This window comes from Pterocles gutturalis, unplaced genomic scaffold (assembly GCF_000699245.1).
Source record: "Pterocles gutturalis isolate BGI_N339 unplaced genomic scaffold, ASM69924v1 scaffold30586, whole genome shotgun sequence".
NCBI classification, from domain to species: Eukaryota; Metazoa; Chordata; class Aves; order Pterocliformes; family Pteroclidae; genus Pterocles; species Pterocles gutturalis.
The window spans coordinates 1-10,042 of record NW_010103947.1 but is presented as its reverse complement, the minus strand read 5'-3'; the positions used below and the strand labels follow the sequence as shown (position 1 = coordinate 10,042).

General features: G+C 44.0%; 1 protein-coding gene across 1 annotated transcript; it reads right to left on the bottom strand.

Annotated features, from left to right (window-relative positions):
* Positions 1-2,355: 2,355 nt before the first annotated feature.
* Positions 2,356-10,017, bottom strand: LHCGR (luteinizing hormone/choriogonadotropin receptor). The gene is made up of 5 exons (XM_010086907.1): positions 9,956-10,017; positions 9,217-9,291; positions 7,682-7,867; positions 5,812-5,892; positions 2,356-3,704 (listed from the first exon to the last, which is right to left on the bottom strand). The coding sequence occupies exons 4-5, from the start codon at positions 5,835-5,837 to the stop codon at positions 2,459-2,461; spliced, it is 1,272 nt and encodes a 423-aa protein (XP_010085209.1). The 5' UTR covers positions 5,838-5,892; positions 7,682-7,867; positions 9,217-9,291; positions 9,956-10,017; the 3' UTR covers positions 2,356-2,458.
* Positions 10,018-10,042: the final 25 nt, after the last annotated feature.

The following is a 10,042-nucleotide window of genomic DNA, read 5'->3' as shown; positions in this document are numbered from 1 at the left end:
CTTGTATGAGATGCTTTAGGATTAATCTAAATCTTTAATAAAGTGTTGCTTTTACTTATTTGCTTACTTTTGTGTGTAGAAGAATTTGAAGTATATAAATTACTTCTGTTGTTCGCTCAAGACACTGTTTTGCCATGTCCTAAATTGTGTGCAGGCCTCTTCCACGGGCCGTCCAAAGAAATGCACCTTGAAAATCAGTTTTGATAGGTGACAGAGAAGCCTTAGGCCAAGTAGGGGTTTTTTTCACCAGTGTCTTTAGTTTCTGTTATAGTTAAATATCCTACAGTAGCCTCGTTTGCTCATCTGCTAAGCTCAGGAGCTGATGTGTATAAAGAGGGGCATCATGTGGGATTTTTACTGATTGCTAAACTGTAGAGTTTTAACAGTCTCCTCTGTTCTCAGTTCTGCTTTGTTCCCCACGTGTGCGCGGCCTGCTCGTGAGTACAGCTACGCTTCCATGCAGATCTTTTATACTGATTGAAATCATGGCGTTAAGCTGAGGGTAAGACAGAGTCAGAGATGCTATTTCTAATTAACACAATTACAAGCTAATGATAAACCAGTCATTAGTACAAAAAGAATCACTTTCATTAACGTGAAGCAAATTTAATTTGCAGTGCGGTGTTTTGGCAACAGGAGGTGTGCTTTAGAACGGAGATTTTTATTCTGTTGCTGTCACAGTCTTGAAAGCAAAGGACTTAGTTGAGAAGGAAAATGTAAGAGGTTTAAAGTGCCTGCAGTAATACCATTTTCTTATGTATCAGTCTGCGCTTTCAGTGGCCATCAAGAACCGTCAGGCTGTGACTGTTCTGCAGTAAGCACCGGTCTCACACAGCCGCACTGCTCCACTGACTGCAGGGGAGGTACGTGTTATACGAGCCGAGGATACTGTGAGTATCATCTACAGAATGGGATCTAAGATGCTAAAACTTCCACTACAAGCCCAAATAAAATGCATTTGCTTTGCCTTCTGTGACCCATAAACTGCCACGTGTAGTCTCACGCTACCATATAGGTTTGAAGAGATGTCAGCACTATCAGAGGCAATGTAACCAACCTGTCAAGAATAAGCTCTCTAAGAAGAGGCTTGACCTGCGGTCCGCAGCTTTTGCCCACAGGACTGGGAGCTTTGCAGTCACTAAGCCCCTCATTTTCAGGTGACTGGACAGTGCAGAATGCGGCCTCATTAGGACGTGCCTGGGGCAGGCTGCGGCAGGGATCCTGCCTGGCATTCAGTGCAGCCTGCACCTTGTCACTCGGATTATTTGTCCCATACGATGCAGGTAAGAGCTTACACACCTGAATCTCCAACTTCAATACAGCGTGGCCTTGGCTTGTGGCAAGTGAACTGTGTAAGGGTGACAGCTTATTTTCTGCAGGCAGAGTAAATATGCTGTAATAACAAAGGAATGCTCAATTCTTACTTAAATTAGGAACGCAGCCACAAATCTGGATCTCCTTAGCATCAGGCAATGCACAGTGAAAGAAAAGATTTTAATGGGAAAGCACAGTCTCTACAAAGTTACTCTGCTTCATCAGCCGGGAATGAAGTTGGATTGTGAGTGCTGGGGAGTCCCTAGTGCATCCTGAATGCCACTGGCACTAGTGATGCTGGAGGGTGGACAGATGAAAATAATTTGTGAGACTGTCCCTGGAGAGAAAACAAGGCAGCGCTTATTTGCCTGTGCAGGCAGCAGCTATCCTGCTGCTGAGAGGGAGCCTTTACGGTTTTATGTGATTTGTCTGTGCACATGTATGATATATAAAACACAGTGGGGGGGGGGGGTGCAGTTTACAGCTAATTGCATCTCTTCTCATTTCTAGATTGTACCTGATTGTGCATGGGTTAATTTTTTATAGTAGATTACCTACCAGCTCAGACTGCGATCTAATGTAAACTGCAACATTGCTGGTAAGAAAAGTTCCGCAGGGCCACTTTTCTCCTTGGTGACATCTTTACAACCTACTGCTTGAACACTTCTTTAACGGGCTGTAGGTGGCTGCGTAATTGGAAGTTTCTGTTGATGAAATGAAGGGAGGCATCTAGTTTATTGCCCCTTTCTTTAACCCAACAATGCCAGCACAGCTGATAGGAGTGGAAAAGCAAGGCACGAAAGGTAGCAGACAGGCTTTAAATACCCCAGGGAAGCAGGTGTGGAGAGAAAGGAGCCAGACTGCAATCACTGCAGTACCCATTAACTTCAAGAGCACCCTGACTACTCCTGGGCTCCCCCGGTCCCTCCCAAAGAAGGGTTTTCCTAATGATCACCTTACCTTGTTACAAAAGAAGAAGAGGGGAAAGCATCACTTTGAACGTCAGAACAGTTATGTTGCATAAGAATTTTTGATTGGCATTTTTATTTATTGTGAAATGTTCAAGATATTATAAAAGAATTCCTAGTCACTAGAATAATTACAGCTGGCCTTGCAAAATTGCTGCAGCTATTGGCGCTGCGGTTTAATTTTCATTGTAAGACGTCTTGTCTCGTACTGCAGGATACGGCTTTAACGCCGACAAGAGCAGCAGCGCTTGTGAGGCTTTGCTGGGGACTGCGGCTGAGCTGCCGTTCTTGCAGTTGGAGGTATAAGCAGAGAAATAGTTCATCCTGTAAAGCTCTGCTCGGCTTTTACAGCAACCGAGCTTGCTCATCAGCAGAAAGAAATCCCTTCGAAATGCTTTGGTGAAAATGGCATACAGAAATGGGTTTGCGCAGGAATTGACGGGGTAAAATAAAACCAGCAAAATCTTGGAGTTGGTCACTGTGATGAGAGGTACTTTAAAGGCAGCAGATATGGCGAAAAAGGAGATGGGGGCCATGCAGGTAAAATCCGTGAAGATCAGGATGGCCATTCTCTTCGCAACCTTGGTATCTTTATTGGCAGCTACCAGCTCTGGGTTCTGAACAGCGATGTAAATCTTAATGTAGCAAGCACAAATAACAACGAAGGCGACAACGTTTAGCACTAAGATCAGCAGTATGTAGGCTTGGGAAAGACCCGTTTCGATATCCATGGGTAAACAAATGCTCACCTTCATGTAGCTGCTGACACCGAGGAGAGGCAGCACTGCTATTAAAATGGAGAATATCCAACCACCGAGCATGATGGGCACAGCGTGCCTCAGCCGGAGCTTTCGGTCCAGCTGCATGGCGTAGGTGATGGTGTGCCACCTTTCTATCGTGATGACCGTCAGCGTGTACACCGAGAGCTCGCTTGCGAACACGGTGAAAAAGCCGGCGGTGCTGCAGCCGCTGCCCGTCTGCCAGTCTATGGCGTGGTTGTAGTACTGGCCGCTTGTCTGGGCGTCAACGGAAGCGATGAGCAGCAGGTAAATTCCCATGCAGAGATCGGCAAAGGAGAGGTTGCACATGAGGAAGCGAGGAACGGTGAGCTTGTAGTGGCTGGTTAGGAGAACGAGGAGTACGGTGAAATTGCCGGCGATGGCAAGGATATTTATAAACCAGATGAGGACTCGGAGAAAGCTGTAGCCCAGGATGTCTTCACAGGGATTAAATGCATCTGGTTCCGGAGTGCACGTGAGTATCTTAGGCTGACAAAAGTCATACTCGAAGTCGAAGCCGAGCATTTCACTGTCATCAAAAACGGCTGAGTAGCTGTAAGGAGAGGTTTCTTGATCTGTTGTGAAAGGGTATGTGTTCTTTTCTGCTGACCACAGCGATGTGTTGTAAGCATCATCTCTGTAACTATTAAAAAAACAACCCCCCACAAATAGAAATGAACTATTTGTTACATGCTGCTTGCGCTCTTTTGTAAAATACAACAGTCAACAGCTGGTTTGAACCAGTAACTTCCTCAATGTGTTTCTACAGGGTGTTTACATACGGTGAAGGCTTGTAAGGGTGCCTTTTGCTTGGGTAGCAGCCTTGGAGAGCAGCAGAGGTCACAGTCACATCCACAAGAATGCTTATTTGTAGGGACTTTATCCTGATCCCTTTGTAAGTGAGCTGTCCCATGCTGCCAGCAGACGGCAGTTCAAACTACAGTCACACTCAAAGGGTTGGATTAGAGGATTGATGCATATAGCTGTATCAGATGGTTATGGAAGCAAAACTAACATAACCGAAGGATTTTAACTGTGCACCCTTACCTCCCCTAGGAAATGCACTTACCGAACAAAGTCCTGACTATGTGTGACTTGGGAAATGCTAAGGAATTTGAGGGTCACACTATTGTGAGTGAGGAATAGAAGAGCATGGTTAACTGGGTAATGTCGATGCCTAGGAATATATTTAGTCTGGACCCAATGTGTAATTATAAATGTTTCTAGATGTTTAAAATAGAGCTCTCTAATCTCCAGCTCATCAGTAGCATGGGGATAAGCCTACTAAAGAAGAAGCATTTTAAAAACAAGCACTGTCCCTTCGGATTCCCTTGCCAGGACAGGTACCTGCTGCACAACTACCCAGTCATCCCAGCTGTGAGCAAACAGTCCGGCTGCAGTGTGAGACCTGGAAAGTATCTCTTGTCGAGGACAACACTTCAGAGAATTGGCAGCTTTGGGATAACTTAAATACATGCTTAAACTTCCACAGCTACTGAAGCATGTGCTTTAAACTATTTTTCTGGAGCAGAGTCATAACTGGCAAATGAAGCTGAGCTGCTTTTCAGCTGTTCCTGTTGGGGAAATAACTTCCCAGTCTTGTTATCCTAACTCCAAATTCCTAAACTGGAAGAGCAGGGAACATGTTTGACTCTTTATTAATAAAAAATGATTGTGATTTTCTGAGAGGCCACATAAACATGCTGCCCTGTGCCATGGGCACACTGGTTATTTTTTTCTAATAAGACCTTGGGACTTTCAGCCAATTTCTGCTGTGGTTCCCAAACTTTGCAGCTTGCAGCCTTTCAGCCCATGGATCATGACCTTAGTTACATTTGCTTAACATGATATCTACTCGGAGATTTGCTGGGGTTGGGACTTAGCAAAGCAAAAATCTTCAGGAATCAATAGACTGGGCAGACTATTTAATGCACAGTGGGAGTGCAACAGATGCTAATCCGAAGCAGGGGGATTACTCTGGCGTAGGCACTGGTGATTTGTGCGAAGAAAGTCAGTAGCCCCATGGATGAATCCCATTTCAGCTGTATTTAGCTGTTGGGATTTTGTGACCATAACCTTGTTTTGCTAGACTTTGCCATGCTCTGACCCCACCTCGGGGCTAAAGAGAAGTCCCCATTTAGCTGTAGAGGGGTGGATGGTTGCAAATCCTTAAACTTCTCCATTAAATAAAGGTTTAGAGCCTGTGACATCCAGCACGGCCAACACAACAGTTTTGATGTTAGTCTTTCTCACTGTCAAACAGAACTGTGATGATACGGAAAGAGACATTTAGAAGAGGTAAACCAATTGTATGGGGTCATCGCATTCCAAACCCAGGGACTCTGTTTGTACCATGGAAAATACCTGATACACAGACTTTGAATTATCATTTCTATAGGCAAGAAATATTAATGCTAGCAGCTGTTAATACACAAAACCCCACAATTATTTCAGGGTATAAAAAGTCTCCATGTAGGCCATTAAATATTTAATTGCTGTTTTGAAAGTGAGAATTCAGAAGAGAAGCTGGAGTGACTAAAGCTCCTGAAATTATGGGGTTTTTTTTCCTTTCCTTTTGGACATCAAAATCACAAATCTTGTTTAATGATTGTAAAATTACCACTGTGCAACTTGCAAGGGTGACTGAATCAGCAGTAAAAGACATGCTTTTCTAGAAAAAAACCATGAACAGCAGGAGGGGGAGGTCCACATTTGCTCCTTCCAGCATCTGTATGCAGAGGGGTACTTACAATATGTCATTAGCTGGTTTCCTCATGGTGATTTCACACTCTTTGGAGAAGCTGTCAAAAATGGCAAGCAAGGAATTTTGTCTGAAAGAAGGATGAAAAAGAAAGTTGAGTTTCAGGAAGGATTTGGTCAAATTATATATATATATATTTTTTTTTTTTTAATTGAAATAAGTTGATCGGGAATTAAAAGGTCTGTTTAGCTTTATGAAGTATTGTGTTGGAGTGGGCCAGATGCTCCACCAGTATGAACAGTAGCAGGTAATGCTTTTTTTTATACGTGTTAACAACTGCTGGGAAGCTGCCCTGATGCTCTATTTTAAAAACTGTTTGGGATCTGGAGGTAGCCTTTGCTTTACTTCCAGCATGGAGTTTGAAAAGTACAAAAGTACACCTGGAAGCTTACAGAATTTTTTATGTATAATGAGAGAAAAAAGGATTTAAGATACCACTCTAAGCCCCTATGTGATGCTTGTAAAAAATGGGATGGCAACAGAAGGTTTTTTTCTCTTGTAGTTTTTTGAAGATGTAGTCTAACCTGCTTTCTCCTGCCCTCCCTCCCTGCCCACCCCACCATTCAAGCCAGAGGAAGAAAGTCTAGAGAACTGAATGCTCCCTTTCACCTCTCTGACATGGCTCGGGGAATGGCACACTACAACTGTACCCCAGAAATCTCAAGAATATTAGACTATGCTCTGCACCCTGCTGATGTCCCAGTTAGGAGGACAGATTTGCAGGTTTGGGGTTTTTTTGTGCTTTTTTTTTCCCATTTTACTAAGAAAACAGTCATTAAATGTAACAAAGTGACTTATTAAATACCCATTTTTATAGAGCATGGTCATGTTGCAAAGTCAAGCACCTGAAAATTAATATAATATTAAAAATGTAATTATCTTAATCCAAATGAATAAAACATTAATTTTTTTGGTCCCAGAGTTGCTTCTGCATTTAATACACTCGGAGACTTGATCTGGGACTAAATCAGAGTTTGGTAGCAACGGAAACCCTTGAGTGTAGGATCTTTGCTCTTGCAGAAAACGGAATCACTTACTAAAATGAGGCGGGCAGAGGAAGCGTTGGCATCACCCCTAATTTGACCCAAGAACTGGATTCTACTCCTGCCTTTGCGACGCAGCCCTGATGCCATGGCATGTGAGTCCCACAGACCAGGCTTCCCGCAGAGGACTGCTGAGTCCATCCTGTCTGTAGCCTTCGTTTGAGACAGGTGAGAAGTGAAGCATCCTCAGAGCTCCAACTAAACTCCTTTGGAGTTGCTTTGGCTGCCTGAAGCCCACTAAGGGTTGATTTCTTTGAAACACAAATACTGAAAGATTAGCTCCAGTTGTCTCAGGCTGACTGCCCCGAATGAGCAGATGCTCTCTGCGCCACAGTTTCCAGTTGTGGGGTGAACAATCCTGTCTGTTGTTATCTGAAATGACTGGAACTAAACTGAGTAAATTCCTTCTGTATGCTTGTGTCAGATCCTAATTTTGGTCCTACATAGCTAAGGGCTACAGGGGGTTCTTGTTTTTTAGGGCAACATGCTATTGATGGAGATCTAGCTTCCACATGCCAGTAGGCTTTTTATTTAATTGAGATATGAAGAAAAATAGAAGCTTTAAGCAAACTCAGAATAATGTCCCTGCTGGCAGATCGTGGGCACAGGAGGGGATCTATTTCTGTTCTCAAACAAATAGAGATTATTTTCCTGGCTTTAGCAGAGATTTGTTGTTTTGTGTGAGGCCCTGCTATGTACCACAGCTTCCTTGTAACTGGAGTAAGGAGAATCAAACCTCCTGAGCTGAATAAAGCAGCATTGCCATGTTGGAGCTTCTGAAGTACTGCGATTCAGTAATGCGCTATTTGGACTTACTTTTCTGTCCTTAGGTTTCGAAAAGCACAGCAGTGGCTGGGATACGTTAGAACAGCTTCCAGAAGACTGCTGAATTTATCCAGCGGTGGCAGCCTCTTTAATGAGTAAGATGATGTTGCGTTTAAGATTTGAATGGCCTCGAGCCCGTAACTAGGCAGGGACTCCAGCGCCGTTGAAGAAATATCCCTTCAAAATAAAGAGAGCGTTCTCTTTTCTTTTCATATGTATAAAAATACCACTAAAGCGTGACAGTAGGTAACAGTGACTCATTTTTTCACAAAGGTCCAAATCTGCAAGGCCACTTCAGCACCTGATACCCAGCTCAGAAACGTGGTCTGTGAAACCACAGAGCCGTGGAGTAAGAGCATCCCCACGGTCCAGGAGCCCCAGTGTGGCCAGAAGCTTGCTTTGTCCTGGGGAAATGAAAACCCATCGTCGCAGGGGTTGTGCCCTGACCTCTCTGTTTGAAAGGCACCATGCATGGAGCAAGGGATGGCTCTTTAGGCCAGGGAAAGGGAAAGAAAGTGGGCGAACATGACTCTCCAACCAGCTTAACAGGTAGGACATCCTCCTGGCTCTCTTCTTGGCTCTGAAGGGCTCTTCTAGGTGTTTTCATACAACCATAGAATCATAGAATGGTTTGGGTTGGAAAGGACCCCAAAGATCATCAAATTCCAACCCCCCTGCCATGGGCAGGGACACCCTCCACTAGGCCAGGTTGCTCAAAGCCTCATCCAGCCTGGATTTAATCCAACCATTTAATTAAATGGTTACTATTTAAGATACATAAAATAATCCATCCTTCTTGGCAAGACAAACTCAAACGTTTAGGCTTAGAGTAACTTTAGAGAGGCTGTTTGTGTGAGGAAAGGCCATTGCCGTGACCAAGGATTTTCAGAGTCAGGCCATTAAACAGGAGGGGGAAAAAAAGGCTAGAATTATGAAAGTGATACTAGTAATGCCATGTATTGTAAAGGAACAAAATAGCACATGCGGCACAGAGTGCTATTTACAGAGCTGCCCGTTGTGTTTCATTGCATGGAGTTCCAGCCAGTGCAGCCCTCCGGTAAGTACTCGATTAATAAAGCACGAGGAGGCTAATAATGTGTTTTATTCAGCATGGGCTTATAGCATGCAATCAACTAGTTCATGTTTATAACCCAATTCTAAAATAATACATTGTAAATACATACGTATCCTACCAAAAGGCAAGTTGCTTGGCAATGTCAGAGTATAAGGCACAGGGATAGGATCAGGAGGGTCTGACACAACTAAAGCAAAGACTGAAATATCTAGGAGGTGGAGGTCAGTGCCAATGCTATGACCAGCTGATTGTCATGGTGCAAACTGAGCCTTCTGCCCTGCAATTTCGCAGCATCTTGTTGACATCTTTCCATTTGAGGAGCAGAGGGTAAGAGATGAAGTCTCCTTGCAGACTCAAAGCCCGTGTTTGCTGGGATGGTGCAGCCCATGCAGCACAGCACCATTCCCGTGGGACACCCCTAAGCCCAGGTGACAGAGCGGGGGGTACTTACAGGACGTCTGGCCCTGTGGCCCCTCTCAGGGCGTCGTTGTGTATCCGCCTGAGGTTCTTATTGTCCTTCAGGATTCTGTGGAATCAAACATTGACTCTTTATGTCTCCATTTTAAAACAACCTTTTTAGTTTCTTCTTCCCAGCTATTTGCTCTTGATCTTAGAGTCATAGAAAGTTTGAGTTGGAAGGGACCGTGGAGGTCACCTAGTCCAACCCCTCTGCAGTGAGCAGGGACATCTTCCCCTAGACCAGGTTGCCCAGAGCCCCGTCCAACCTGACCTTGGATGTTTCCAGGGTCGGGACATCTACCACCTCCCTGGGCAATCTTCTCTCCCACCACAGCGGTTGCTGTTGCAATATCTGGTCTGGGAGCACTTGTATTTCTCAGGTGTCCTTTCCCTCTGCTCATGCCATCAGACCATCCTCATCTGCACTTAATTCTGATCATTTCCAATTTCTTCTGACTTAAACCAGGAAGTTTAGGAATCTATTGAATTTTATTTAAAATTATGAGTTTTTCTCTTAAAAACTGCACCATGCCAAGGGATGGTGTTTCAGGAAAAGCAGTAAGTGCTGCAGGATCAACAACTGAGTCACAATGACACTGATATATGCAGTTTTCTAATGGATATCGGCAAATGCAAGACATAGCCAGTTAAGCTGAAGGAAGAGAATTTGACTGTATTTGAACTATTATTTACTATTTCAAAAAAACAGCGAGGAGGGGAAACATACTCACAATTGATTCAGCTTTGTCCCATTGAAAGCGTGGCTGTGGATATCTTCAAATCCATTTTTATATAATTTGCTGGGGATTGAAAAAAAA